At 46.9% G+C, this 27732-nt stretch overlaps 9 protein-coding genes across 9 annotated transcripts; 4 read left to right on the top strand and 5 right to left on the bottom strand.

Annotated features, from left to right (window-relative positions):
- Nucleotides 1–305: 305 nt before the first annotated feature.
- Nucleotides 306–1194, top strand: Aud_009273 (uncharacterized protein; the record flags this gene model as incomplete). Its single annotated transcript, XM_043294131.1, has 3 exons — nucleotides 306–504; nucleotides 685–1028; nucleotides 1096–1194. 3 exons carry the CDS (start codon nucleotides 306–308, stop codon nucleotides 1192–1194), a joined length of 642 nt encoding a protein of 213 aa, XP_043150066.1.
- A 1008-nt stretch (nucleotides 1195–2202) lies between these two features.
- Nucleotides 2203–3184, bottom strand: Aud_009274 (uncharacterized protein; the record flags this gene model as incomplete). The annotated part of the gene is made up of 2 exons (XM_043294132.1): nucleotides 2203–2949; nucleotides 3014–3184. The coding sequence occupies 2 exons, from the start codon at nucleotides 3182–3184 to the stop codon at nucleotides 2203–2205; spliced, it is 918 nt and encodes a 305-aa protein (XP_043150067.1).
- A 1158-nt stretch (nucleotides 3185–4342) lies between these two features.
- Aud_009275 (zinc-binding alcohol dehydrogenase family protein) lies at nucleotides 4343–5510 on the top strand (the record flags this gene model as incomplete). The annotated part of the gene is made up of 3 exons (XM_043294133.1): nucleotides 4343–4460; nucleotides 4514–4533; nucleotides 4593–5510. The coding sequence occupies 3 exons, from the start codon at nucleotides 4343–4345 to the stop codon at nucleotides 5508–5510; spliced, it is 1056 nt and encodes a 351-aa protein (XP_043150068.1).
- A 2857-nt stretch (nucleotides 5511–8367) lies between these two features.
- Aud_009276 (uncharacterized protein) lies at nucleotides 8368–9427 on the top strand (the record flags this gene model as incomplete). The annotated part of the gene is made up of 2 exons (XM_043294134.1): nucleotides 8368–8782; nucleotides 8847–9427. The coding sequence occupies 2 exons, from the start codon at nucleotides 8368–8370 to the stop codon at nucleotides 9425–9427; spliced, it is 996 nt and encodes a 331-aa protein (XP_043150069.1).
- Nucleotides 9428–13513: 4086 nt separating this feature from the next.
- On the top strand, nucleotides 13514–14637 carry Aud_009277 (DUF2985 domain-containing protein; the record flags this gene model as incomplete). The annotated part of the gene is made up of 3 exons (XM_043294135.1): nucleotides 13514–13573; nucleotides 13640–14165; nucleotides 14498–14637. 3 exons carry the CDS (start codon nucleotides 13514–13516, stop codon nucleotides 14635–14637), a joined length of 726 nt encoding a protein of 241 aa, XP_043150070.1.
- Nucleotides 14638–16384: 1747 nt separating this feature from the next.
- Nucleotides 16385–17155, bottom strand: Aud_009278 (uncharacterized protein; the record flags this gene model as incomplete). The annotated part of the gene is made up of 1 exon (XM_043294136.1): nucleotides 16385–17155. One exon carries the CDS (start codon nucleotides 17153–17155, stop codon nucleotides 16385–16387), a length of 771 nt encoding a protein of 256 aa, XP_043150071.1.
- A 3092-nt stretch (nucleotides 17156–20247) lies between these two features.
- On the bottom strand, nucleotides 20248–22120 carry Aud_009279 (uncharacterized protein; the record flags this gene model as incomplete). Its single annotated transcript, XM_043294137.1, has 2 exons — nucleotides 20248–21493; nucleotides 21552–22120. 2 exons carry the CDS (start codon nucleotides 22118–22120, stop codon nucleotides 20248–20250), a joined length of 1815 nt encoding a protein of 604 aa, XP_043150072.1.
- Nucleotides 22121–24225: 2105 nt separating this feature from the next.
- On the bottom strand, nucleotides 24226–25265 carry Aud_009280 (SDR family oxidoreductase; the record flags this gene model as incomplete). The annotated part of the gene is made up of 4 exons (XM_043294138.1): nucleotides 24226–24759; nucleotides 24865–25020; nucleotides 25085–25171; nucleotides 25233–25265. The coding sequence occupies 4 exons, from the start codon at nucleotides 25263–25265 to the stop codon at nucleotides 24226–24228; spliced, it is 810 nt and encodes a 269-aa protein (XP_043150073.1).
- Nucleotides 25266–25840: 575 nt separating this feature from the next.
- Aud_009281 (uncharacterized protein) lies at nucleotides 25841–26143 on the bottom strand (the record flags this gene model as incomplete). The annotated part of the gene is made up of 1 exon (XM_043294139.1): nucleotides 25841–26143. One exon carries the CDS (start codon nucleotides 26141–26143, stop codon nucleotides 25841–25843), a length of 303 nt encoding a protein of 100 aa, XP_043150074.1.
- Nucleotides 26144–27732: the final 1589 nt, after the last annotated feature.

A 27732-nucleotide genomic window follows, 5' to 3' on the forward strand; every position in this document is an offset into this window, starting at 1 on the left:
GCTACGGTGCTGTTTTACATGTTTGCTCTCTGATGCTACCAGCTACCTGCACAAACTTACCAGACACACACTACCGCCACTCTCACGGAGAGTAGGTCTGGGTAAGGTTTGTGGATACTCGGATTTCTCACCAATTAGAAATCGATGATGTCAACCTCGGGATGTTTACTCATCATGTCGGTTAGGCCATCGCCATTGCCTCAAGTGGCCTGTTGCCCAAAGTAAACGCCAGCCTTCTGCCATATATATAAGCGCGCTATTCCCGGGTTCAGGGTTCAGCGACAGGCAAGTCCTACACAGCAAAAATGGCCTTCACCGAGTTGGTCGTCCCAACATTGAAGACAGATCCCGCAACGGAAGCAACCTTCACCACCGAGATCGCACCCTTTCTCATCAGAATCCTTGACACACATCCCACTCCTCCTAAGGCCAAGTACTTCGGGAAGATTCTCCTCGAGAATGGCAATGATGTGTCGGGGGACTTTAGACTTGGCGTTGGGCTTGGTTCGTCATTTCCTCTTCCTTCTTCCTTTCTCTTACCCTTTCTCTTTCCCTTTCTCTTTCCCTTTCTCTTTCCCTTTCTCTTTCCCTTTCTCTTGCTCCCTCCCCGTCCTACTGCCCTCCTTTCCCTTCTTTCAGCCCTCGCGCAAATTCGAACATAGTCTGATGCTAATGCTTCGACAGAGTGGGAAGACGCCTCACATTTCAACACCTTTGTCGCATCAGAAAATTTCCAGACCTTCAAATCCATCGTGAAGCCTCATTCTGTTGCACCGCCAGTCCCACAGCTATATAATACGGATTTCGGGCCGAGTGAGGTGTTTGGGAGTGCGTTGACGGAGGTGTGGCAGGTGAAGATTGGGGAGGAGGATGGGAAAGTAGTGGAGGCGAGGGGGGCGTGGGAGAAGTTTGTTAGTGCGGTTGCTGAGGCGGGTGGTGTGAATGGGAATGGGAAGAGTATTCAAGGGACGAGTCTAAATCTAGAGGAGAAGAGATGGGTTGGTATCTTGGGGTGGGAGAGTAGTGAGGTGAGCTTGAAATATCTTTTGATTTTGCTGGTGGGTTGAGAACAGTTGGCTGACTTTGAGATTTTAGATCAGAGAGAATGTACTTGGGAGTGCAGCGGTGAAGGAAGCGAGGAAGAGCCTTGATGTATTGGTGTGGAATACGTTCGTTACTGCATTTGCGAAGTAAGTGTAGACTGCTAGAGAAGAAATACGGAATACTCCACACTTAGAAATTCAAACACATTACTCAAGACGCATATCCGCACAAGCAAATCCGAATCCGAATCAAGCATTGAGGTAAACGTGCATGACAGGGTCTCCGGGTACAGTCTTGTAATTGACCCTCTCGCGACATTCCTTCTGTTGCGATTCAGCGGAGGTGGAATTGTTGTCGATCACGACTGGAAGTATTGATCTACTAAAAGATGTGGTTCAATACGGAATATATTCTGTCTCCAAAAGTTCATTACCTACTTCACCCGAGAGTCATAGAACTCGACTGGTCGTTTCATGTCATACAATACCAGCCTGAGTGATCTGAATAAGCAGACATAGAATGTACATGGCGACAACCCTTCCTCTATGAAAGAAAAGATGGCTGCTAATCTCTGTTCGCGTAAATTCCGCATTAACTCCCGCCGAAGAATGTGGATAAATGTCAGCAACAGACTGCCTTTTTGTCAACTATATTTTTTTGGCTGTTCATGGCCTCACCTAGTAGACCGTGGAGAGCTGAGATAGTATATAAAGCCAACAGGTATTGACTCTCTGAGGTGTCATAATCAAGAACCCCCCAAACGGCAACAAGGGCCCCTCCGTCAGCTCCCTTGGTTCCGATTCTCTTCTGATTGTTAACAGAACAAAAACTCCCCGACCAACTTTCTAACCGAACATATTTCCTATGGATGGTAAGGTTTTTGCGGTCGCCGGCCCCGCATCAGGAATGTTCCTGTAGCCACCATCTCGCGAGATGACTTAGATTATAAACCGCAACCCACGAGACCAGATAAGCATTCACATTTTTATCTAGTTAGGTAAACCAACTCAGCAATGGTTCAGGCCGTTGATATTCTAGGAAGATCCGTGCCAAATGCAAGTATAGGTTTTTTGGCTGGTCTGGATCTCCTCGGCAAGGGTAAACAAAACCATCCTTCCTTCCGCATTTTAATCCTATATGCTATACAGAGATCATTATTTAGTCAAAGATCGATGCCTTCAACGAGTTCGGCTGAATATACTCTGACGCATTGCGGAAGCTAGTGAAGCCCCAGCGGATCTGCGCAGCCATAGCAATCTCAGTGTCCAAGTCCTTTGCGAAAGCCCAGGCCAAACCACTGTCACGCTGGAAGGCACGCCCGACTAAGATGACATCGACATCATCCTCAGAGAGGACCTTCTCAGCAAGAACACCGCTGTTGATCGTACCAACTGCAGAAACAAGCATCTGAAGCAGGTACCCGTGGGCACTGTGGATCTCAATGAAGTCGACGCCAGCGGCCAAAGCTCGCTTAGTAGCAGCCGCCCAGGCGTCCTTGACCCCCTGAATATCCTCCTTGGTCATCTCCTTAGGAACGATATCACCCTCAGCGAAGGGAATAGCGCTCGGGGCCTTGACATTCTCCGTCCAGCCACCCACCGCATTGGTTGCGGTAACACCGCCCAACCACGGGGGAACAGTCGAGGCTTTACGACCGGCATGGGCCAGCTGAATACCGATCTTCTGGCCCTGGCTGTGAGCAAACTCCACAACCTGCTTCAGGGGTGCGATCTGGGAGTCCTTCCACAGACCCACACAAGCGGGTGTAATACGACCCTCCGGAACGACCGCGGTGGCTTCGATGATGATCATTCCCGGACCGCGCTGGGCAATACCACCGTAATGAGCCATGTGCCAAGCAGTCATATGGCCATCTTCTGCACTATATTGGCACATCGGGGCCACCTGAAGATTGCATGGTGAGTACAAGTTCCGAGAAGAGCCACGTGAATCGATGGAGAGCACGTACGCCTAGGCGATTTTGGAATGTCTGGCCTCGGATGGTCAGGGGCTGGAAGAGCTTAGGAATGGGCTTGCCGCTTGTCTGGGGGTTGCGGGCAGTTCCTGCTGGTGGACTTTGAGCCGGAGTGAAGTAGGAGATGCCTTCAGCGGCTTTGATGGGGACATTAGGCCAAGCCATGGTGAATAGCATGCGTGAGAGGCAAAGGAAAGAGATCTTTTTTATGTAGTCATAAACCAACGCGTCTGTAAAATACCGATCAAATGTGCTTCACTTCTACTATATACTACACTGCATAAGCGATTTATGAGCCCTGTAAAGTTTTGTTCGGCTCGGAACTGCCCCTGCAACTGACCCCGCAAACCAGTCAAGCACCAAAGCAATGCTCATGTTGAGCAATCACAACGCCCAACCTAGATCCGAGCTTCCCCACATCTTTCTGGTCCGTTTGAATCGAAACTCTCCCATACAGACTATGTTTTCCTCCCTCTCAAGAAATAAACGTCACGACGTTAGGGTCCAATTGGATCTTCTATTAGGGGGAGGATATGATTGCCTAGGCGTCGCAGATAAGAATGAGGATGTAAAGTGAAAAAGCACTAACCGCGGCCACTAGTTAGGGCACAGAGTATGGATTACTAACCATTTCGGAACTGAAGTGGTATTCTACCACCAAGTAAAGAGTAATTTATCGACTACCCATTTCTCCTTGAGTTTGTGTAGTATTCCATGCGGACCATAATCTATCAGATGATTTCCGTGGAAGAGAGGTACGTTATCGGATCCCAGCAGCATTTCATACATTCCTAGCTGTAGCAGGCGTGAGGATCGCTCTATAGATGTGCCCGTCAAGCAACTTCTCATTTCATTTTCGTTTTGCTTGGTCGGACGTAGTGGTCATACTAGAGAGTCCCAAAGGGGAGCGGACCGACTCAGCGAGATTCGTCGATGAGAGATCAACAGCAGATCAGCCGAGGCCAAGAGTGGGACATCTCGCCAAGCAGGTTTTATCTAAAATATCTCAGCAATGGGCCTGCCCGAACTAATGGCTGATTCTGTTTAGCCCGTGACTAATCAATGTAGCTAGCTATCATGGTTCGCGATGGGATAAGCTTCCTACAAAGATGAGTGATCATATCGTTCTTGACCGAGGTCAAGGACTGATTAGAAATACTCACATTCTCGGCTGATTAATGGTTTCCTTACAGATAGGGCGACTCAGTTACGTATACCGTTCGCCTTCGATCAATGGGTTGTCTGTTCATTCGCAGCCTACTTTCCTTGATATTTTCACTTCTCTTCTACCACGCAGCGCGACACGCGAACTTTTTATACGAAATGGATACGCAGCAAGCATTGATCCTTAAAGAGGTCCAAAGGCCACTGGTACTACACAGGCGACCTATCCCTGAGCCAAATGGAAATCAAATTCTTGTGAGGATCATTGCAGCCGGAAGTATGATCCATTGATGCATTTATTTTTATGGAAGAAAAGCTAACAGCTTATAGTTAATCCTCATGACCAAAAGGTATCGTGAAGAAGATTTACCGAATACTTGACTGTTCGATCAATTCTAATCCCTCGTAGGGTCGAGATCGTGGTTTACTTGTGGAGAAGTACTTGCCTCATGCGATCCTAGGGAACGACATCAGCGGTATTGTCGAGAAGATAGGACCAGACGTCCAAAGGTTCTCCGTTGGAGATCGCATCGTTGGGCAGTCTAATATCCTGTCGGGTGGTCCTAACCAAGCCGGCTTGCAACAGTTCTGCATCCTTGACGCAACCTTTGCTGCTCCTATACCACATCATATTAGCTTTGACCAGGCAGCGACATTCCCCGTCAATGCTATTGCGAGTTTTATCGCCCTATTCAGTTCGTCGGGATTGGATCTAGCACCAAAGTTCCTGGGCCACGGTGTGGACTACGCGAATGAAGCGATTGTCATCATTGGAGGCGGCTCTAATAGTGGGAAATTTGCCCTTCAGTTCTCTCGTCTCGTAGGCTTTGGGAAAATTATTGCAACAGCCAAGGTCCGCAGTGATGGGGGCCAATCCCTCCGTGACTTTGGTGCTACTCATATCATAGATCGGGAGGCAGCGGATGTAGAAGATCAGATCCGCGCGCTGGTGGGCGATGAATTGTTGTACGTCTTTGACACAGTCAACGGTGCTTACTCGGGTGGCGTTAGTCACCAGTTGGCGCTCTCGCTTCTGTCGACCACGAAGAAAGGGTCTTTAGCAACATTGGTGCGTGGAGAGGCTGATCCTGTAATTGCAGCTACAAAGACCGCTGGTTTCAAGAAAAACCATATTCTCGGAGTCAGTGACCTGCACCAAGAGCTGGCTGCCAAGTTCTGGAGGGAGTTGCCGGATTGGATCAAGAAGGGCGAGCTGAAGCCGTTGGACTTTGAAGTCATAGACGGACTTGACGCGAAGAAAGTCAACAACCTGTTGGACGACTATCGTGACGGTAGAGCGGTAAAGAAGACTCATGTGCATCCCTAAGGACTCCATTCTCGAATGATATGCAGTTACCTAAATTAACGCCAAACTGTCACATATAAAAAGCACTATTCCAAGTATCCCCAGGTCCCACGTGGCAAGCATTGAGAACAAGTAGTATTCTATAGTCACAGATAAATGGTCCGAACCGTCAGCACAGACTAGCCGGAGACTGGTAGGTATACAGCAAGTCTGATATGCGCACATCCTGCCGGCAGAGCCTTATTTCTGTGAATATGAACGCATCACATTGAAGAGTCCAAGAAGTTTCTACTCAATGCGAGGCGAAATGTATGCTCGACATCTTCTCGGCGAAACCCAGGGCAGCGACCGAGGCAAATGCCGGACTGAATAAGATCTGTTCCTGTCAGAGGGCAATAGCAACCGATCTAGGTTCACTAAGTGCATACAGTCAATGAATAGTCCCACATCCAGGACCCAAGAACCGCTTGGACCGGTATAGTTTCGAAGATCTAGATCCTGCGCCGGCTTTTGACATTAGTCAGTCATTCATACGTTGATGGCAAACGGAAAAGTACATGTATGTCTGATACCCGTCCTCCTGCCTGGGTTTCCATAAAATCCGCATTAACAGGATGCATATAACCCAGGGCTGATTCATCCATGTCCATGACGTGTTGAGCATTGGTACCTGTTACGTTGGAATGCCGGATTTCCATTGAGAATGCACGTGCGGGAACACTGCAAAATGCGGTATCTGCACTTAAGAAGATACCTTTCTCCTCAAGATAACCTTCCACGTCATGTGAATCAAGCCACTCGCCATTGAGGCCAAGATCGGCCAGAAGGTCAGGGTCGCTCTCGAAGAATTGTGGCTCTGTTCTTTGATGTACAAAAGAACCAATGAGTTTACTCATCGGCAATGCATTCGGAGGAAGGATAGGCTTTCCTGTGCGATCCCTTCGAGGATAGTGAGTCCCAGCGCCCCCTAGCAAGAAGAAAGGCATATCCCACAACTCCGGAGCTTCATCTAAGCCACCTTCCAGAATTCCTTTCATCTGTTGGACTATAGAATCTCGGGTGGACAGAGTTAATGGGAGCCTGAACACCCGGCTCACATTGTCTGGATCGGAGGTTGGATCTACCAACAAGTTATATCCGTTTTTCAGACAGGCTCGATGCAACCGGCGTTCAAAAGATGTCTCGCGGAAAGAAGCAGTAGAAGAAGATAAGAGATGTGAGCGGCGCAGAATATTAAGGAAAGCATCATCATCTATAGCGCATCGTACTGGTTCTGAACGGCTGACAAAAGGCAGGGTAGATGTTGGTAAGGATGGATAACTTTGGACTGATGTTTTGCCCCGTGAGTTGTTTTCTTGGTGGTCGGCACTGTTAGACGAGGAGATCGGACTAGCTAAATGGAGGCCCCCATTGACTGGTCTTGATGTGGTCGACTCAAAATCGTCTTCTGACTCCTGTGAGTGCGTCTGCTGTTGCCTCGCTTGGGTCATAGTCGATGCGATTTCATTCATTTGAATTGTACTGCTGCCCTCGTTACTCGAATTTGCAGCAGCAGAAATTGCAAGAACCTGCGTGCGCAATTGTTGCAGCTTTCCTTCGAGAGCCGGTTCAAAAGATAATATACCGGATCTTTCTATTTGATAGTTGTATGCTTGGAACGTCCGATGTAGATTCTGAATCTGTGTCTGTAGATATTCAAGTCGGTGCTGCAAAGACAAGGTTATTGTCTCCTTGCGGTAGCGATAGGCTCGCTGTGCTTGTCGTAATTGTAGCCTTCGGTGCTATAATCTCTCAGAATCCCCTCTGCCAAGAGTATACATGCTGAGTCGTAATAAACCTACATTAGAAACGGGTACCTTAGTAGTACGTTTCGGTGTTCGTTCCGTAGACGAAACATTTTCACTGCTCATGGTATTTCTCCTGGATCGCTGCATTTTCACTCGAGGCGGATGCTAGTACCCTCTGCAATAATCGTGGCGGATATTCATACCTTTCGTGAGAGTTAAGTTGACTAGTTGAAGGTGTGAGCGATTTGTAATCGTAACTGACTACCTCCCGCACTAATCCCCTTTAGGCCGTAGTACGAGCATGACCAAGGGTTGATTTTAAGTTCACCAGCTTGTACATATCGCCCCCACTACAATGTATGCCACGTTCTGATTGGGGGCTAAACCTGAAGAGAAATGGAGAATCCCAACACTAACACCCGACCTTCCCGGGTCCCGTATTTATAACGCAGTTTACTAGAATCCGCATCCACAGGAGATCTAACAAGTTCCAACCTAATATAGTCTGCAAGAAGAGTCTAGTCCTCGGGGGAAAGAAAGCGTTCGGCGGCGAATACTGAGAGGCTAAGATGGGAGAGAAGAGAGAAAGGAGATGTGCTGTAGCGGTGGTGCCCGCCTTCATACCCTTCGGTTTCCATATATCGGATCACTTTAAACAAAACAGTGTGTCCCTACATCGTATTCAGGCGTCAACAGTTATTCAGAGGTACAGGGACGGGACGCCCACTGCCTTGCAGCACAGTCTAGATTTCTGCCTTTCTTGTTCGTAGGGTTGAATGTAGAGAAGACAGGGAGGGAAAGTTTTGAATAACAAAATCGACCTATGTTTTTAACGTTATGCGGCGGACCTTGAAAATGCACTCTGGAATAGAATGTAAACCTTATATTATCGGTATTCTTTTTTTCCAACAGAGAATCGGCCTAACATCAACCTGATCGGTAATCGAAAATAGAGTCTCCGGCTATGATTAGTAAACTTATTTGTAATGCTCAAAGCCGAGAGCATCCCACAGCGGAGATATATAGGTATGTTCCCACTGCTCCAATCGCAACTCACAACTCCCCAGACATCCATTCAGTCTTCTTGTATCATGGCAGGGGAATTAATTTTTATCACTGGTGCCACGGGTTTCGTCGGTAGTGCCACGGCTCTCGCTGCTCTCAAGGCAGGTTACCGACTACGAGTATGCGTCCGAAAGGCGTCAGAAAAGCTCCAAGCCCTGCTATCGGAGTATAGCGAGCAAGTTGAATATGTTACCGTACCAGATCTGACGGAGGAAACAGCTTTCCAAGGAAAGTTGAATGGAGTCGACTACATTCTGCACTTGGCTTCCGCTGTCCCTCGAGGCACAGACAAGAAGGACTATTTCATCCCGGCTGTTAAAGGAACAACTGTTTTGCTGAAGGAAGCTGCCGGCGTCACAAGTATCAAGAAAGTCGTCGTAACATCGTCCAGAGCTGCTCTGATTCCGCTCACTGGAATACCCGCAGGCGGTATCGTGAAAGGTAAGTCACTCTGGTTTGGTAATTCTCGACATCAGCTGATCTTGTATTTTCCTTCTATTTTCAGAGGACAACGATTGGGACTTAAGCGTGGACGAGAATGCAAGCTTCGAGGTCCCCAACGACCCCGCTGCCACGGCTTTCAGACTATACCACGCATCAAAGCTGCTGTCCAACAACGCAGCTTGGAGCTTCTGGCGAGACGAAAAACCCCACTATTCACTGGTGTCACTTCATCCAGCCTTCGTGCTAGGGCATAATCTAGTCCAGTCATCTTCAGATGAAATTGGATCCAATAGTGTTCTCTGGAAGCCCATCATGACTGGCAACTTCGGCCGTTCGGTTGCTGGAGTGCATATCCAGGACGTTGCCGAAGCACACATCAAAGTCCTGAATCCGGATATCCCTGATGGTTCAAAGTACCTGCTGGCCGGTAAACCAATAACTTGGAAGGAGGTCGCTCAAATCGTGCACAGGGACTATCCTAATGTCGGTACAAAGATTAGTATGGACGCCGAGGGGGGAACAGTGCCCTACGACAACACCAAAGCAGAGCAAGAACTTGGGATGAAATGGCGCTCCTGGGAGCAAATGATTCATGAAGTGATGGATCAACAGCTTGGTTTGGTCAAGGAACCAACCATATAGGTCTTGAGACGGGTTTAAGGAGTGTTGTAATTCAGAGAAAGATTGATTGTGATGATTCACTTCCGAAAGCTTGACGCTTTATACACAAAAATAAATATCAGACCGATTGGAAATCAATTTAATTGTATACGCAATAAGTTCCGTACACCGAGCTCTATTACTTGATCGAGCCTCGATTCACAACAACCTGAAGCAGCCTTATTATATTGAGGTTTCGCATATTGCAACACTTATAATCAGCTTGCGGTAAACTAATGGGACAAAACCGATACATGGGTAGAATCTTTCTGAAAGTACCTAGATGAGATACAGGTGTTTCTCCAATTGCAGACAGACTGATTAATACTATAATACTACAATGCAGATTTTTTACAAGATCCAAAAATTATATATATACAGGCAAGTCACAAAGGTTCTAATGGAGCTGTGCTGAGGCTATAGCCTTCTGCTTACAGCTTATCACCATTTTACATCCCCTTTCAGCTATTTCTGAGATAGTCCCATAAAGGATATGCTCTAATCCGCCTTGCAATGATAGAAGTCATCAGGGTGCAGTAGTTACTTATATTACAGCATATTATCCCATCATATAGTATGGTGCTATAGTATCTGAATGCATTGATTTTTAGCCATAGTACTACACCTGCAGGTTAGATACTAACACTAATATCTTCATCTCCACTAGACACCTCCAGGACTTTGAAGATCATTCTTTACTATATCTAGCAGCTTTCTATAGGTCCTTTACTGCCATTTAGTAATAAAGTAAGAGAGGTTTAAATAGACAGTCTACTAAGTAGGTAAATCTCCTTTATATAAAGTAATAAACACCTCTGAATACAGCTTCAAGATTTAAATAGAGGGATCAGGTTGTTCCTTTATGAATATCAATCACCTGGTTCATTTTGAGAAAGCATCCATCTATATGCCGTCAGCAACTAAGCGCAATATTAAGTTAATAAACATTTATTTATACACTTTCTAAAACGCCACTGAATCACTATATTTTTTATCAGTAGCCGGAGCCCTTTTCTTATAACTAATTTTATTTAGTTTACTTTTTTATTCTTCCTAATACTCCATTATAAACCCCCTTAATTCAGTAAACTTACAGAGCTCCTCCGCTTTTCTTCTCAGGTTAAAATCATTTGAGAATGAGTCATGTAACATCATTGAAGGATAAGGAGGAAAAGCTAAGAGAAAATAGATTACAGAAAAAAACTACTTATAGATAGGAAAGGAGATAATGGTTAAGCAGAGAGGAGGCCCTCATATTTAAGCTAGCAATAGAGGGGTTCTAGTCATTATAGAATCACTCTATCACCCACTAATCACCCATGCTCACCCATGCTGTTGGATAAAATCACTTAGCTTACCTTCACTCACCCATACTCACCCTATGGTTTAGCGTCTCTCACCTGTAAAGCAGCAGGCCTTCAAGGGCGCATATAACTTCCAACCACGTTGATAATACTAGCTTAAGTACGGCTGAGCGGACGGGAAGCCCTGTTTTCCACACCCTATGGTCGTATGTGCCAGAATATGAAGCTTTGAAGATTATATCCAAATTCCTTGGACAAGTTATAGGAGCTGGTGTCGAAGCGTGCTGTTGAATCTTAAAATCTACGGTCTAGTGGAAGCACAGTAACCAAATCGGAAGACCTTATTCGCATCTGAAAATTTGAAGCCTCATAGACAAGACGATCAACGTATTGATTGGAATTTATATATGGAATAAATTCCATATACGAAATCTCTATTGTCTGCTTGATCGAGCCTCGATTCACAACACTTGGGATAAGTTACCACTATGGCTATGTATATGAACTCTTGGACGGACGAGGACATCGTCCGGAAGTATTTCTGGCCCAGCACCATTATATTTCTGTAGAAACAATTCTAAATCATCTAAGTCCCTGTAATCCCCTGAAAAGCAACGACAAACTGCAGCATCAATGTGCAAATGCGGTCTGTGAGAACAGCTTCAAGGATACTGTCGCAACCATCGCTCTGCATGGCAAGCGAGGAAACTTCCATCCCGGCACACCTTTCGTTTTTGTAGCGTCTTTCGTAGCCGATGTAGTCTTCCCAACGAGCCGAAGTCCCCGAGATTGCTAGTTCTATGAAGGTGGATCGCAATTCGCGAATACTTTCCTCAAAGCACTTGCCTCGCACAAGCCCATTTCAGTTCCCCCTACCAGAAAGAAAGCTGCTCGAGATGCCCAAAGAAAGTCACACCATCGCCTTCCCAGACACCCTCGCCTTGAGCATAAGCTTAGCTTATATTATATTCATTAGTGCCGGGGAGCGGGCGGAGCTCACTTTCTCTTATCAACTGGCGGATATTAAATTGCGCTTACCGAGTCGGTATATCGAGCTTAACCTGCTGGAAATAGTCCAGTCCACTATATTTACTTTTCCAAACATCAAAAGCTGTGGTGTTCTTGCCCACTTCTACAACTTCGTGAACGCCATTGGGATGCCAGACTGTTGCCCAGGCTGGGACGCCAAAGGGCTGCTTCACGGTAGGGCCTACGACCCATCCATGAATCATCAATCCATTCGAGAGATAGAGCCAATATCCATAATGGCCACCAGATATCCCAAATTCACCCCACTGGCGCTCAAAGTATCCTCGGGACTGATCATGATCAATTGTAATTTCCTCCCCATTCACAGTGAGCGTACCATTCAGACGTACAGTCGGGTTGCCCTAAAGCGACAAGCTTGTCAGTGGCGGAAAGAATTTTGTTCAGTTTAGTACCAAGAGTACCCCGGTATAATGCTCCGGAAATCATTGCCACTGCTCGACAGGGTAATACCACCCCTTCCACTGACGTACAGATTCTTGCTAGTTGGGTTAATGTGTACATGGAGCTGCACCCCAGCATAGTTTGCGGAGACGGTCAAGTCAGTGTAATTGTCGGATCCACGAAGACTGGTCAGATACTAGATTTCCGAACGGAAGTTAAGAAACTCCATGCTTCCACTACCAGGAGCAAAAAACAGTCGTGCCAATGGATGAGAGATCCTGGAGATGTTCTACCCTGAAGATGCCGGTGGTGCTGCCGCGGAAAACGTTCGGTGCTAATGTTACGTGGTACTTGCGACCGTGCATTGTAGTCAACTAGAAAAGGAAGAAGTAGCTTTTACTGTTAGGAGCCCGATGCCCAATGCATGATTGCGGGGAACAAGACATAGCTGTTCAAGTTGTTGGGATTCTCCTCGTCAAACCAGACCATGGTCTTTCGAACATCATAGCGACCGGCGCGGGTCTTTCATTAAGGTCAGCATCGTAGGCTTCAGGAGATCCGGCAAAACTCACCCCATCGCTATCGATTGTGCGGACCGGGAATCTCGGTGGTACAAAGGAAGGCACTTTGAATCCGTCGACAGCACTTAAAAATCGCCACAAGGGCGATGAGCTGGGATAAAAATCTATAATGCAAAGAGATGAAGCCGCTTATATACTCTTGGTAAATGAGCCGAGCGAAATTGCAGGCACTCGCAATGATCACCGGGAATTAGATTATTCAAAGTATTCGCTGATTATTGATGGAATAAGTCTGGTCATTTTCCTATCATTTACCTCGCGTGGGTTAGGGTATATCCCTCTAAATTATACTACAGGAAGCAGCGAAAAATCCCGGTATAACAGGCGCCAAGCATGTCGTACTCGTTTCATTCTCTAAGTGGGGTATGCTTCGTCAAAGTTCTCCATATGTTGCGGGGCGGCAAAGGAGGATGTTGCACAGGCCATCATATCTGATTGGACCGTGATTTGATCTACTCTGCATATCTTTTCGTGGCTACTGCGCGCTAATTCCTGGGCTGTTGCGGGGTGGAGCATGTTCCGGAGAAGTGTTGTATCATTGCGAACATACTAATGGCTACTAAACCAGAGTGGATCAGCAGCACCGGAATAAGGTTTGAGAGTCATTCGTACTCGTATCCATTGCAGAATTTAGGAAATGCCGCTGTGGCTATGGGTATGAGAATGAGGGCCCTCTTAACTATGATATTCTTGAAGAATCCTCCGCAATCCTTTTTCTCCTTTGCTCCAGGGGTTAAAATAAGGTAACCATAATGGCTTCTCGAACTAAGAGAACTGCCCCCATCGAGCATATCACAGAGAATGAGGACCTAGTCAGTCTCCTTTCGCCCGGTTTTTCCTCTCTCATGATTTGTCCAAATTTATTAATACGCCGATAGGCAGAGGCATCCTCATCATGGACCACCACCGCTCGTTCCTTCGGCCGCTGGGTCCTGACGCCCCTGGGGTTTGCAATCTTGGTCTATGGCCTTAATGTAATTGCATGGGGTGGGATGTTATTCCTACTACTGTGCAACGCGGCACCAGCAATGTGCCATCCGAGCTGCAATGATCTGTACTCCTCTCGCCGGATCTGGATCGAGATCGACTCGCAGATCCTCAATGCGCTTTTTTGCGTCACAGGGTTCGGACTTGCGCCCTGGCGGATTCGGGACCTCTACCTGTGGTGCCGTTGGCGACTAGGCCGGGGAGCAGGAAACCGGCGGAAATGGTTCAATCGTCTTGCAGCGATTCACGCGAATTGGTTCTACCAAGGGCCCCAGCCAAATGGGAGTTCTCTACTTCCTACAACTCAGGATAACCCCTCTGAAGAACGAAGTCCTACGCCTACGCCGAGATGCAAACTACATGTGGTAATATGGGGCAATATCTTGAATACAGTCTTTCAGGTCTGCCTTGCTGCTTGTATGTGGGCGATGAATCGATTTAACAGGCCAAGTTGGACTACTGGGCTCTTTGTCGGTCTTGCTTGTGTGGCGGCTGGAGTTCCTGGGATTCTGATGTGGTTGGAGAAAAAACGAATCAAGAAAGCCAATGAACACCCAGGGGCTCTGTTGTTGATACCGCGTTCCACACAATATAGTTTACTGGGTGGCAGATCTCACACAGCAGGATCAGGAAACAACACCACAGAAGCGCCATAAGAAGCTTTCCGTGAGCAAAGAGCAGACTTGTCAGGGCTGGGAGTCTGGCTGGGGCGTTGGACAGTCTGAAGAATTTTGTTAATGCGAATGCAGATACAAGGCCCATTACACCTAGGAGGAGAGGTAGTTTGGTGGAGTGGAATACGCTGGGCGAAACGGAACTTCGACAATGGAAGGACTTGCTGGCCAACGCGAGCGAGGAGGAGGATTTGTTTGAGCGCCATGGCTACTGAAAGTAGGATTGACAAAGCGGTTGCGTTAATACAAGACAAGGAGGCGTCGGCTGGGCCCGCGAGCCGAAATCCTGCTCATTCAGGGAGTGCGCAGGGCAAGGAGACGGAGCGGACTCACGAGATGGATAAACAAGATGTTTTGCGATTGCGGAAGCACTCGATGGAGGATCAAGATATGAGTATCGAGGAGCTGAGGGAGATTGTACCTCAATAGCCAACGAACATGCAAACTACAGCCTCAACGTTAGGAAAGAGCCGGCCATACATCTTCGCCTACCACAACAGAGTTTCAAAAGAAGGCACCCATCTCTCGAAGATACGTGGCATTTAGCAATTGAACAGGAACTTCAGAACAAGTCACGAGTCGCGTGAGCACCGGAAGAGCCTCTATGTGGCTTCTAAGACAGTCGCTTTGCAAATCAAGAAAATTATGGTAGCATTATATAAGAATACTAAGCATAGAGAGAAAAGGAAGTATGTACACAGACAAGATAACTATCTACTAAGCGAGGTGATGTAAACGAATCAAGCTGCTGAATGTAGTGGGCTGTCGATCGACGCAGAAAGTTCATGGTGACGAGTCGCCACAGTTTCTACAGAAGGCCAGCGCTGGATATTGATCAGCTTGGGCAGTTTCTAATCAATCGCACTACTCTCATGGCTAATCAATCCTTGGCTGAGGCAATATTGGATTTTTGATACGTAGCGACAATGGCTGCCATTAGGTCTCCTCTATTCCTCACGACTGTTATTTGTCAAGGATCCGCGTCTGAACAAGAAGCCAGGCCGCTCAGTAAGGTGTGGTATGCTAATTTCCTTTATAGAAGGACAGAAAAGAAGATCCTTGTGTACTCCGATTGCAAATCATTCTTGGCTGTACCTGACCCGGGTGTGTGTGTGACTAAGGCTCAGAGGGTCAGACACCCAGAGTGTCTCCATTGAACGGTCTTCCGGGAAAGACAAGGCGCCGACCAACAAAAAGGAGAAAGATATATTGCCTAGGAACATCAACGTCCCGGAGAGTCGCAAATGCCAGCCCTCTTCTGTTGGTGCGCAAACTGAGGTCGTGATTCTTTTGTTAGTTGTATAGGAAAATTCATCAAGCACAATGATGGATCCATATCTACTAGATGGTACTCAGGAAAGTCACTGAACCAAGTAGGGCTTTTATCTACGCTTTTGACTCAGCATTGATGTTCGCCTACTGAATTATCCTGAACGTGTTCCACCAAAGCAAGCTCTTGTCGCGTGGACAGGCTGGCTACAAAGCGGACGTTGAACACGAGATACTGAACCAAGAATGAGCCAGAAATTATTGATATGCAGGATTAACGTCTGCCTTTGAAGTTGGCTATTCATATAGACATCAAAGGGGGTATCTGCCATCGGCGGAAGGGGTACATTCTGTACAGATGTCGCAAAGTCAGACTACTGGTTTCAAAAAGACGACGAACACTTTTTCTGGGAAAAAGTACGTGCATGACTCCACGCACAATGGCAACGTGATGGTCGATGGCGCATAGCTCAAATGTGAACTCTTTGATTACAAGCATGAAATAGTTTGGCGGATCCACCCTTTATGTAAATACCACTTATCAATGTGGTGCCTGTCTTATGCGCTGTAGGAGACTAAAAGCGGCATTAATTCCACTTACATTGACAAAGGGAGGCCCTCCATCAGTGCCCTTTTTAAAGGTTCTATTAGAGGACAAGCCGTTGGTGGAAAGAATAAAGAAAGTGTCGGGTCCTAGTCTATCACAGGATTTTCTCCGAAAATCTCACTAATAGGCCACGTTATGTGTAGCCTCCAGTCCGAATCCAGAAAGCTGTAGATATCTCTGAGGACGCAACGACCCCATGACTGGACAAACGGATTTTGCCGTGCCACATGCAAAAGTGCACAATAATGCGCATGTACGACCAAGGCAAAAGGCTCCTTCATTTGCAGGTATTGAAGATACGCCGAAGGTGCTCTTATCGCCCACCCAACGGCGAGGGTCATGGAAGTCGGTTGCGCATATGTGTATGCCAATAATTCCCGCAGATTTGAAATATTCTTTCCGAAAGTGTCTGTATCATGCGGGCCGTCACTCGCGCGAGATCTGTTCAGTTGGTCAAGTCGATCAAGAGATTCCTTGACGTGGTCGGGGATGGAGACCGCCGGGTAAGTAGGACTCAACAGGGGCGCAAAACTGCTCTGTCGCAAGAAGCTGGACGCGGCGTTAGTGATCTCCTGGATGCCCCGGCACAAGACAAAGATATTGGTTAGAGCATCAAGACTGGGATGGTCGCCGTCTGCTAACCCAGTCAAAGCAGACCCAAATGCAAACATAACCACTAGCCCAGCGAAGCCCAGCATGGCCTTTGCATTGGCGGGGTTGACATTTTGCAGTTGTTCCTGGAAGAACCGAAGCGCCTGCCCCTTGTGCGCAGTAGCCAGTCCAAGCCAGAAGGCTTTCGGGGTCTCAGCAGCAGTAAGAGAGAGATGCAAGGCAGACACGGCCAGGATACCATGCATGAGGAAGGGTGTTTTTAGTGCCTCTTCAACCAATAGAACCTGCCACACGTGATTGACGTCCTCGCTTCGGGAAATGAACCGATATGTCGCAGTTTGCCACTGAACGAGGAGCCTCAGCTGATTCATCTCCAGCGTTAGATTCACGCCGGTTATGGTGCCACTGCTTCCAAACCTATCCAGTAAGTCAAAAGAGGCGTGACTGATACGGACTGCACCAGTCTGGTTTTCATTTGAAGACCTCGCTCGGCGTGAAGCCCTTCGACAGTTAACACCCCCAGGAGTCCATATGTGAGGAGAGTGCGTGACATAATGACAACTCTCCTGACGTTGCTTGCAATTAGAGCAAGTTGGCCGCACCTCATCACACTGAAAATTGCATTTGAAAATTAGGAGTGATATCCATAATACAAGGAAAATTTGCACAGAAAGTGGAGGAGGCTTGGGTTACAAGCTGATGAGGATATACGAAAAGCGGATGACAAAAGGTCAAGTCAAGCAAGGGTTGCACACCTTTACTCTTCGGCGTTTACAGGATTCGCAGCCGTGCCTAGATTTTCGGTGGGGTCGACGTAGTTGCATTGTGATAAGCGCACTAAGCAGGTGTCTCGGCGAAAATGGAGGACATGGGACGTACGCTAATTCATTGCTAAAAGAAAAAATGAAAAAATGAAAATAATGAAAAAAATGAAAAGAAAAGAGTAAAGAAGCTTTGTGTTGCGAGCAGCAGATAGGGAGCTGCTTAGCAGGTACGGCTTGAAGGCAAGGGAAAAAGTTTTGCCTTTTACCACATAAAAGTTTATGAACGAGATCGTACCCCAAAAATAATCGCATTACGTATTACATTCTGGGCAAGCAAACCACTGAACTAATTAACCACAAAGAGTAATATTTACGAGTACGATCATTGTGCCAGTGTCCATTGCAGAGTAGGCTAGTTGCGTAAATCCTTTACTAGATTCGGTAGTCGGCTGCTAAAAACCACGTGCGTAATCGACAATCTTATGATTCGTATCCAACGTTAGGCAGTTGCATTACAGCCTTTGCCACAGCCACTAATAATAACCGTGATTCGGTCCATAAAACCATATTTCTCATTTCTGCTCCCATTATCTGGATGATGCCTCCGCGGCGCCCTCACACGTAATCTCGTCTTGGTTGTGTACGATGTGAACAGAAGCACGTTAAATGCGAAGAAGCGTTACCTAGCTGCGGAGGATGCACAAGGCACAACATTCCGTGTGTTAGAGTCTCCCAGTCAAATACAACGCCCTGTTCCGCTGGGGAATGACCAAAGAAGAGTTCTTAAGTTTCACCACCGCCTCCGGTATTGCCTTCATCACCGAGAGAAAATAAAAAGGGCGCGAGATCAATGGTCACTGCCTGGGAGTTCGACCTCCTTCATCATTGGAATTATCAACGTGGCGGAGAGTTTTGGAATCAGTCCTGGTGTACACCATGCGATGCGGGACCATGTGGTGAAAGTTTCAATGCAGCATGAGTTTCTTCTGCACATGATTCTTGTCTTGTCGGCTCTGCACCTAGGGATCACCCAGCCAGCATCTTTCACCGACGACCGCCGGGCTTTTCGGTAGACATTTCGGGCCGTAATTAGCAGGCTGCAGATATACACAGACGTGAGCATAAGGTTGAGTCGGACAGACAAGGTAATTCGTTTCCGTAGTCGGGTTATTCGAATGTGGAAAACAACGGCACAAAACGCGAAGACACAGAAAAGCAGCACCTGTAACACAAGGCCCCCGATGACAGTATATTCAGCTGAGGAAACTTCGGTGGGTGTATCCGCATTCACAAGTTTGGTTGCACCTGCGGTTTGAACCCAAGAAACACAATATGTCGCCAATAACGAAGAGCTTCGTCAGCAAATTTATGCAGATGAATAAGAGCTGCGGGTATCCGGATGGACGGAGTAAACGGCCAAGAAACATATATATTGCAGCTGCGAAGAAAGCCGGTGCGAGGAGAATGAGGAGGACCTGAATTATGTACAGACCAATTTCAGATAAATGGTCACTGGAGTAAGCTCGCGCTGCAAGACCCAAGGCTTCAACTGTGATGGCATGTTAAAATCGGCCCAGAGTTGATGCCAAACCTGCGGATGTTGAACAACACATGGGAAAGACATACACAAACCTCCAATGACCATGGCAAAGCCGAACCATTTGCGAGACGTTATAGTCATATATAATTGTGCCACAGTCAGGATCCCGAAGGTAATTACCCCAACCAACACTGCCGCTTTGGATGGGACGTAATGTTCATATAAATTCGCTGATATAGCCGCCATACGTACATCCAACAACAATGCTATTTCGTGAGTCACCCTAATAAAGAGAGCGCGTAGGTAGAGGAATCCTCGTGGGATTTTTGTTGCCCCCAATTCGGACCGTTCGCAGGCGCGATGCCGAGCACCCAGGCGAGGGCCGCACGCTCCTACATACACTCTTCATCCACGTTCGGATCTACCTTCAAGCAGCTAAACTTAAATCGAAAATTCGAGATATAGGAGCTGGCGTCGAAGCATGCTGTTGAATCTTAAAATCTACGATCTAGTGGAAGCACAGTAACCAAATCGGGAGACTGAAACTCCTGAGCAGATAGTTCCCCTTCTTCTTTCCTCTCCCTAATCTTGAATTCTTGATACTTCCGTTGAAATGCAAAGTTGATTTGACCTTCTTGCTGGCACGTAAGATGAATTGCTATACCCCAGACCTAACCCGGAGGTCCCAGATGGAACTGGCTAAAGCTCGGTAGTAAACCATGTGCCATGGCCATACCTCGTCGTCGGATTTCTGTCCCGTTCCCACACAGACGGGACCAATTCTCTTCCTTTCCTCAAGTTTGTTGTAAAACGCTGTACAATTGAATCAATTCTGCTACAGCCCTTCACATCTGTAACCACTTGTCCACCTAATCCACTATAAGGTATTTCGTTATAAAGACGAATGCCTTCCTTCGATTAGGACTAACGCGTATAAGAGAAGATAGAAGGTGCCGGTCGTGACCTTAGCGCTCATGGTTCGGAAGCTTGGCGCATCTACTATACTGCACCCATTCCAACGTATCACGTCTGATCAATTTGGACGCCAGCTCTGAAAGACCCAACCCCCTTCCACTGCCTTTGCAAACCCAATCCGTGGTCCTCGTTCACCATGCCTCTCCTCAAACATATCCTCTACCTCATTTACAGGCCTTGCCATGCGTACTTCAAACAGCGCCGCTACTATCGCAGGAATACTCAGACGCGCCTGTGCCTCTCCTGTATTGTCCCGAACAGCTATCAGAGCTACAATGGCGAGGATAATGCCCAGAAACACAAGCAGCAGATTTGCGGCAATCAGGGCGAACAGTGGCGCTTTGGGAACGCGCGCAACAAGAATCCGCTCTCGCACTTGGGACGCCAAAGCGGCGCGTGGCTCGAATGCGCCTGACGCAACTGCCAAGGCGGTTTGACTATATGCCAGTGCAAACTGATCTGCGATCTCTTGTGCGGAGTTGCCCAGCCCTGCGATGCTAGCAGCCTGAATGAGATTTGGGTTCCCGACGTCTGTGTGGCGCTGTGTGCCTTGCACGATAAGCGTCGTAGATCTGTTAGAGTTGCTAATCTTCCAGTTCTTGATGGTGCTGTTGACGGAAGAGTATTCGACGTCGTAGACGGTGGATGTGCAGCCCACTGCCACGATAGTAGCGCCGCCGTGTCCACCGGACAGAACCTCCGGGTCGTTCTGCAGGGCTGCCGGGCGCGCATTGCGCATATTCGCTAGGATCATGGCGGAGTAGTAATAGGGGTTGCCAATCAGGGTCTTATCCGTGTTATTGTTAGAGCCAGTTGAGTCTGTGAAGTAAGCCATGGTGACGGAGTTGGACGCGCCCACGGCTGTGTTGACGGCCCCTTGGAACTCAAATGGGCAGTTGTAGGTGGTGTGAACTCCGGAGACATCATTGGGGTTCGCGCACTGGGAGGTCAGGGGAGAACATTGCGAGTGTATGGCATACGTTGAGACGGTATAGTCGAGAAGCGATAGGCGAGATGTCTCCGGGCTCGCGATGTATGCGTACTGATCTTGACCCGCAGAGTAAATCCGGATTGTCATTGTATCTGAAATGTTGGAGAGAACTTTCATCGGGTCGGGGTTAAGTAGGATATTGCCTGAGGCAGGGTTGTTGAGGTTACAGCTAAGGAGAGTGCTGTCGACGTTCGTGCAATTCTGGTACACGCCGAATCCAAGACCTGAGGCGTCGGAGTTTGCGTTTACTTGGATGAAGTTGACGGTTTTGGTAGTGAAGTGAAGCCAGGTGTCGGTGACTAGGACAACAGTGCTATTTCCTTGTTAAACTAGCAACTCGGTAGTATTCTACAAACTGAAAAAACACAAACCTTGAAACAATGCCGAGGATCAATACGGTTGTCAGACTCTTTAACGCTCTTACCTGGCGCTCGCGCCTTCCTCTCCAACCAAAGGAATACATCAACCAGCTCCAAAGGGCAGAGAATGAGCCGCTCGAAATCATGCGGACAATCAATGAGAGCTGAAAAGGTGTTGGTAGCTGCGCCACCTCATGATTTTCCGAGGCTGTCAACAGACCCTTCGCAACAGGGTAGGACACCAGAGCGACACCGAAGCCAACTAATATTGGAGCGATAGTGCTGGACCACGAGGCAACGGTGGTGAGTGTGGTTGCACTTATTCGGACAAAATAGACGTTTGGATCATTCTGGGTGGAGTCAAATGCTAGATCACTGGAGCTAAAGTCGTTTTGTGTGATGCGATAATGAAAGACCAAGCCGAGCAGAAGGCCGGAGAAGATTAACATTGGCAATGTCATAACAGTGAACGCGATGAGAATCTCCTGGATGCGCCCCTGCATCCGCTTCGCCCCTCTATCGGGAGCCAGAGGTACAGTTGAGTATACTCCTCCCTTGTCCATATCTTCAGAGGCGACCATCTTGGTGTGAGTAGGAAGTATGGAGTCTAACTATCGCGGTTCAAGACAGCATTTGATGGCAATTAAGGGTATTTGTGTAAAGTGATTGACAAGAGTGCGGCTGAGGAAAACGAGGTGCTCGCCAAATTTTGTCGTGACAGTAAACGCCCACCTAGACGCCACTAGAGCCTAGCCCTTAGAGACCCCACGTCTAAACACTCTACAAATGATATATCGCCTGTAATCCAAGAATCTGGACTACAGGACCCTCCAGATCACGGGATGGCTTGACTGCGTGACCATGATAAGGTTTCTTTTAGTTTGAGGTATTGGTGGTAGACGGCTAGGGAGGTGCGGATAAGCGATTGGCTCTGACAAGTTATAGCGCTCTATTCTTCTAGGGTCCTTCTAGAGTCACTATCCTAAAAAATGGATGCTCCTTTTTGCTCTTTTTCCATTCAAGCATATATGATTCTCTCTCCTTGTCTTATGACATTTTCTTTCGTGATGCTATTCCCAACCATTGGTGCTCCTCTGCCAGAACAACCTCTAACCACCAGGAAATTGGTGGTGAAGTGGGAGTGGTTCCACAGTTGCTTAGAGGCCTTCTACATGCTGCATTAACTTCATACCCCTCTCTGATATCATATCTGCCGAAACCTTCTTTGCATTCAGCTGAACCCTTTGATCTCCGAGTAGGCTACATCGAGGATTATGGTAAATAGAGCACCTCATTTGCTTCTCAAGGGCTCCTCAAGAAATAGGCTTGCAACAATGGGACCTGTTACTTCTTCCTTACCTGATTGACAGACCGTCTACCCTGCAAGTAGATTCTATCTTAACACCTTCAGAGGTCTTATAGTGAGAACCTCAGCCACTGTCTAAGCCCCTTAAAAAGCGCCATCATCTACGCTATGCACTACCACCTATACAACAAAGCATAGGCTAAGAATTAAATGATATCTGAACCAGTTCTTTGGCCTATGATTCTTCAAGTTAGCATTCAATCAAACTTTGTAGTAGCTTATCTACAGACACACAAGTCTTTATCATCACGACAGCGCTATCCTTTAAAAAACTGGTGATCAATCATTACCTAGCGTTTTACTTATCATTAGTGCTCTATTTTGTATTGAAAGTAAGATACTGTTGATCTCCTGTTAGCTCGACCAGTCCCTAGGGCGGGAACCAGGGGGAGGCTTGAGATGAAAACCAACCCTATAATATAAATATTCGTTAGAATAACTCAGGAGCATCTTCTATTCAATAGCCTGGTGTTAATAGATTCAGAACAGCAAGCCCGATAGGCGCCCTGGGGCCCATATCTATGACCCGGACTCAAGGTAAAGTGGGAGAGTGTGTGATCTAGGTCAAAATTCTTACCCTATTCTCACCTCCTCTCACCCCGTTCTCACCTCTATCACCCCAGTCTGCAGACTTCTCACCCATATCACCCACACTCACCCTAAGATCAAATCCGACGCCATTTTATATATAACATGCAAGACTACTTGTCGCTCATATCTCCAGTATGGATACTGAAACTCCAGGCTGCGCGACCAAACGCGTTTGATCTGTCTGCTCTACTTCTTTGTGCTGGGACAGTTTTCTCTCACATATTCCCCTAGTTCCAATGCTTTCTGTCCCAAGACAGTGGTCCGTATCTGGTCGCGAGCTAATTTCCTTGTCTGCATACTTTATACACTCCAACCAGTACTTGGTCCTCGGTACTATCGCCGAACATCCCTCAGGCGGCACCGAAGGCGCCGCAGAAAGTCCCCAGACATGACTTCGGACTCTGTAAGAAAATTACACCCGTACCAAAAGGACAGAAATGCGCAGCAGAATTTGCTCAACAAGACCCCTTCTTGCTTGCGATTCACACCCCTTCTCACCCACATCAGTCAACATTCTCCACGGCCGGGTGACTAATACAAGAGGGGCGGAGTGTATGCTGAGTTCTTTGGGCAATTAAAAAAAGCCTTCCGAAATCCTCAAATCAAAGTTGGCTTTTGAAGTATTACTGGTTCGGAAAAAATAAGTCCACCCTACTCTGAATCAAGTAGAAAGTATCAAAATAATCGAGAACAAACAGAAACCGCCATTAATATCGAACCTCCCCACAGCTAACAACCTTTATTGCGGTCATTCCAGTCACGATCGAAGCGGGTCAAGGCACGCTGCGCGGTAGGAACACAGTCCAAAGCCTTGACAGATATCCTTTCAGGGCGGCTGAGCATATACAGCACAGCATCAGCAAGATCATCCGCTGCCAAAGGGTCATATCCGTAAAAAAACTCATCCATCGCGTCCTGGTTATATTTGACTCGTTGCAAATGGAAGTGCGTGGCAACACAACCTGGCCGTAGAACCAAGACTCGGATATTCGACCCTGCGGTTTCCATTCGGAGGCTGTTACTAAAGCCTTCTATGCAAGCTTTGTTGGCGTGGTAGACAGTCTCCCCGTCAAAGGGGGGGCACTCAAGCCCTGTAACCGAGGATACGTTGATTATAGTGCCCTGCTTACGCGGCCACATGCATTTGTTCAGGACAAAGTATGTGGTGTACATTAAGCCGGAGATATTTGTGCCATTCATCTGCCGGATCAGTTCAACGGGAAGCTCCCAGAAGCGAGCTGGGGCACCAAGGGCAAGACCAGCCTTCAGCCCAAGTTAACAAAATTCCTCTCTATAGAAGATGAGAGCTGGCTGTGACGTGATTGGAGATAATGGCATAACACGAATAATCACGAGGTCTATACGCACATTGTTAATCAGAATATCAATGTGTCCAATCTCAGAGATGGCGGACTCGATGGCTGCATCAACCAGCGAATAGTCTTGGATATCTACTGGATAGGTCCCGATCTTCACGTCGGGATGTTGTTTCATAATTTTCTCGCGAACCGTCTCCAGTTTATCCTATCCTAGTCAGTTATTATCAAAGTGTTGACGAAACGAACAACAATGTAGCCAGAGAGCACACCTTGCTTCTCGACAAAAGAACCAGATTGGCTCCAACATTCGCGAGTGCTAATGCAACAGCTTCCCCGATGCCCATGGAGGCACCGGTCTTGATATTCAATCAGTTGTTAGTGGACATACATCACGCGCGGCATAGAAATCGCTCATACAATCAAAGCAGTCTGTCCTCTCAAGGAGACCATGTTGGGTAACAGGGAACAGTTAATGGATGCAATAATGCGGATTAAAAGTTTAGAGTCGATGTGAGCATGAAGTTCTCTTCAATTGATGGACGAAGTTTACGGTTTGTAAGATACTAAAGCGGGCTCCAAAGCCGGTTTTATTATGGACCATCAGTGGGGCCACCGACCACATGAGGATAAATAAACGTACCACCTAAGCTAACTAACTTAGGATTAGGTTATGCATCCAACGCCCCACTTGACGTTGCTGCGTAAACCTTGCCTAGTTGGGCAGTCAATCAGCTTATTCGCATGGCCGTCAAATCAACATTTTCAGCATGCTTATAACTCCAGACTCTTATACAGCGCAAAGGCCAAAGCATTCGATCAATAATCAAGATCACGAAAAGCATTTAAATATGTCTTTTGCGGGGAAAGAAGCTATTCTCTACTTCGATATCCAACAAAGGCCACTTGCCAATGATGTATAAATGAATGTTACTTGAACGTCGCTGCATCCTTCCCAATCTCCTCATTCTCTAGGCTTGTCATCAAGACGTGCAGGACCTACATGGTTCGGCAACATCTAAAGTTTTTTATTCGACTTGCTGCTCCTGATCCTTCTCGGTATGTGGGGGTTGAGCACCCATATGCCGGTATCCGCCCTCCTTCATCTCCTTGGTCATACAGCGAGCGACAGCAACAGGGTTCTCGCCACTAGCAAAGAACTGATCCACAACCTCTCGAGTGAAGTTGCTGGTCTCGGGGAAGAAGTAGTAAATGACGGGCACAAACTGGAAGTTGGTGACCATAGAAATCAGATACGCTCTCCAGACTAGACGGTTGATGACCACCGGGGTAATCAAGACAATGAAAAAATTCCAAAGCCAGTACAGCATCCAACGAGCATGATAACACCATACTCTGGTGCGACCTCCTGCATGGGGGGAAATCAGAGGGCACCAAAACCCTGCGCTGGCTGCTGCTGGGTGTCAGAACCCAGGCCATCCAGCAGTTCTAAGGTTTGCTTACACCTACCTTATTAGTGGACGTACTGCCAGGATTAACAAGGATAGTGGATAGGGATTAATATTATAAGCTACTATCTCCCACTAGTACTTATTAATTTAGTTAGACTCTCTAACTCTATGGCTTAACTCCTGATAGCTTATAAAATAATCTTATATTTATCTTGTCCTGCGTGATCATCGTGGTGGTAGAAAGATTAGGATGCTGAGGACTGATACTGCTATCTGGTTTTAGCTAGTTCCTTTCCTTCCTAGTCATCACTATTCTTCTTTGTTTCACTGAGAATAATAAGGTGTATGGCACTACATCTATAGCCTTCTTTTTCTTATACTATATTACATTTGGAGTTGGCATGCTAGGAGTGCCATAGCTATATCCCACTGAGATCAACTTATTGCTAATAAGAATAATAGGAGCAGCCATTACCACTATGATAAACTAGTAAGTTTAACCCCTGACCACAGGATAAGGATCCTGTGTGAATGATATTAATAGTCTCTTGATAGAATTACTAATTTTACCATTGTTAAAATCACTCCTATTAGTATTCAGAATCTGGGCTGGAAATTCTGGATTGTATGGACTGTCCTTAATATAGTATTTTTACTAGTAATTTATATTATGTACCTAGAGACTGATAAGTCTGTTTTAAACTAAATTTTCTGTTCTCCTGCTAACCTTAGTTAACTCTTATAGTAAACTGCATACTGGAAGATGTGGATGTCTATTACTGGGCTAACCTGCTGCTTATTGTTATTCTTAATCTGGATGCTATCTCCACTAAGCGCCTGCTCAGATTTATCCAGTATGAGGATGAGGAGCTTCAGTGGAAGGTCAAGGAAGCGCAGATCAAAATCCCCAAGGGGGACTCGGCTGACGTGGAGCACGCTGAATGAGGTTTTCCTTGGGTTGTTGCCTAGAGGATGCATGAGTATGACTGCATCAGCATCCGGCCAGGATAATGACCATTGTAAGACGATTATCCGAATCTACACATCCAAATGTCTACATCAATATAGCAATAGCAATACCGAATCTTGGATCCACACCAAAAAGAAAAAGAAAGGCCTAGGGATGCAAATTGATCACATACACTACAGCTGAACAACCAGGAAGCACTTTGGTCTATAACCTGTTATCATTCGTGCTGACGTGCTGGTTCTAGTAATTACAAAGGAGTTCATATTTCCCGTAACGTAGTCATTGTTGTCTTGGGCAGTAACCATGTGGTTTTCCACAGAATAAGACATTCCTGTATAGAGCGGACAAATATCAAGGATGCCGACGGCAATCGCTCTCGGCCCAGGTGAATGAATCTCTTTGCCTTTTAAGGCTTACAGACTTCTGGCATGCCATATCGAGGTCATCATATTCCCAATTAAATCCCCTCTCTAATGGAAATATGCAGTCTTGATTAATGTAATATACTCACCTAAAGCGTAACCAGGCACCAATGGCA

Source organism: Aspergillus udagawae, assembly GCF_001078395.1.
Source record: "Aspergillus udagawae IFM 46973 DNA, scaffold_7, whole genome shotgun sequence".
Lineage (NCBI taxonomy): Eukaryota > Fungi > Ascomycota > Eurotiomycetes > Eurotiales > Aspergillaceae > Aspergillus > Aspergillus udagawae.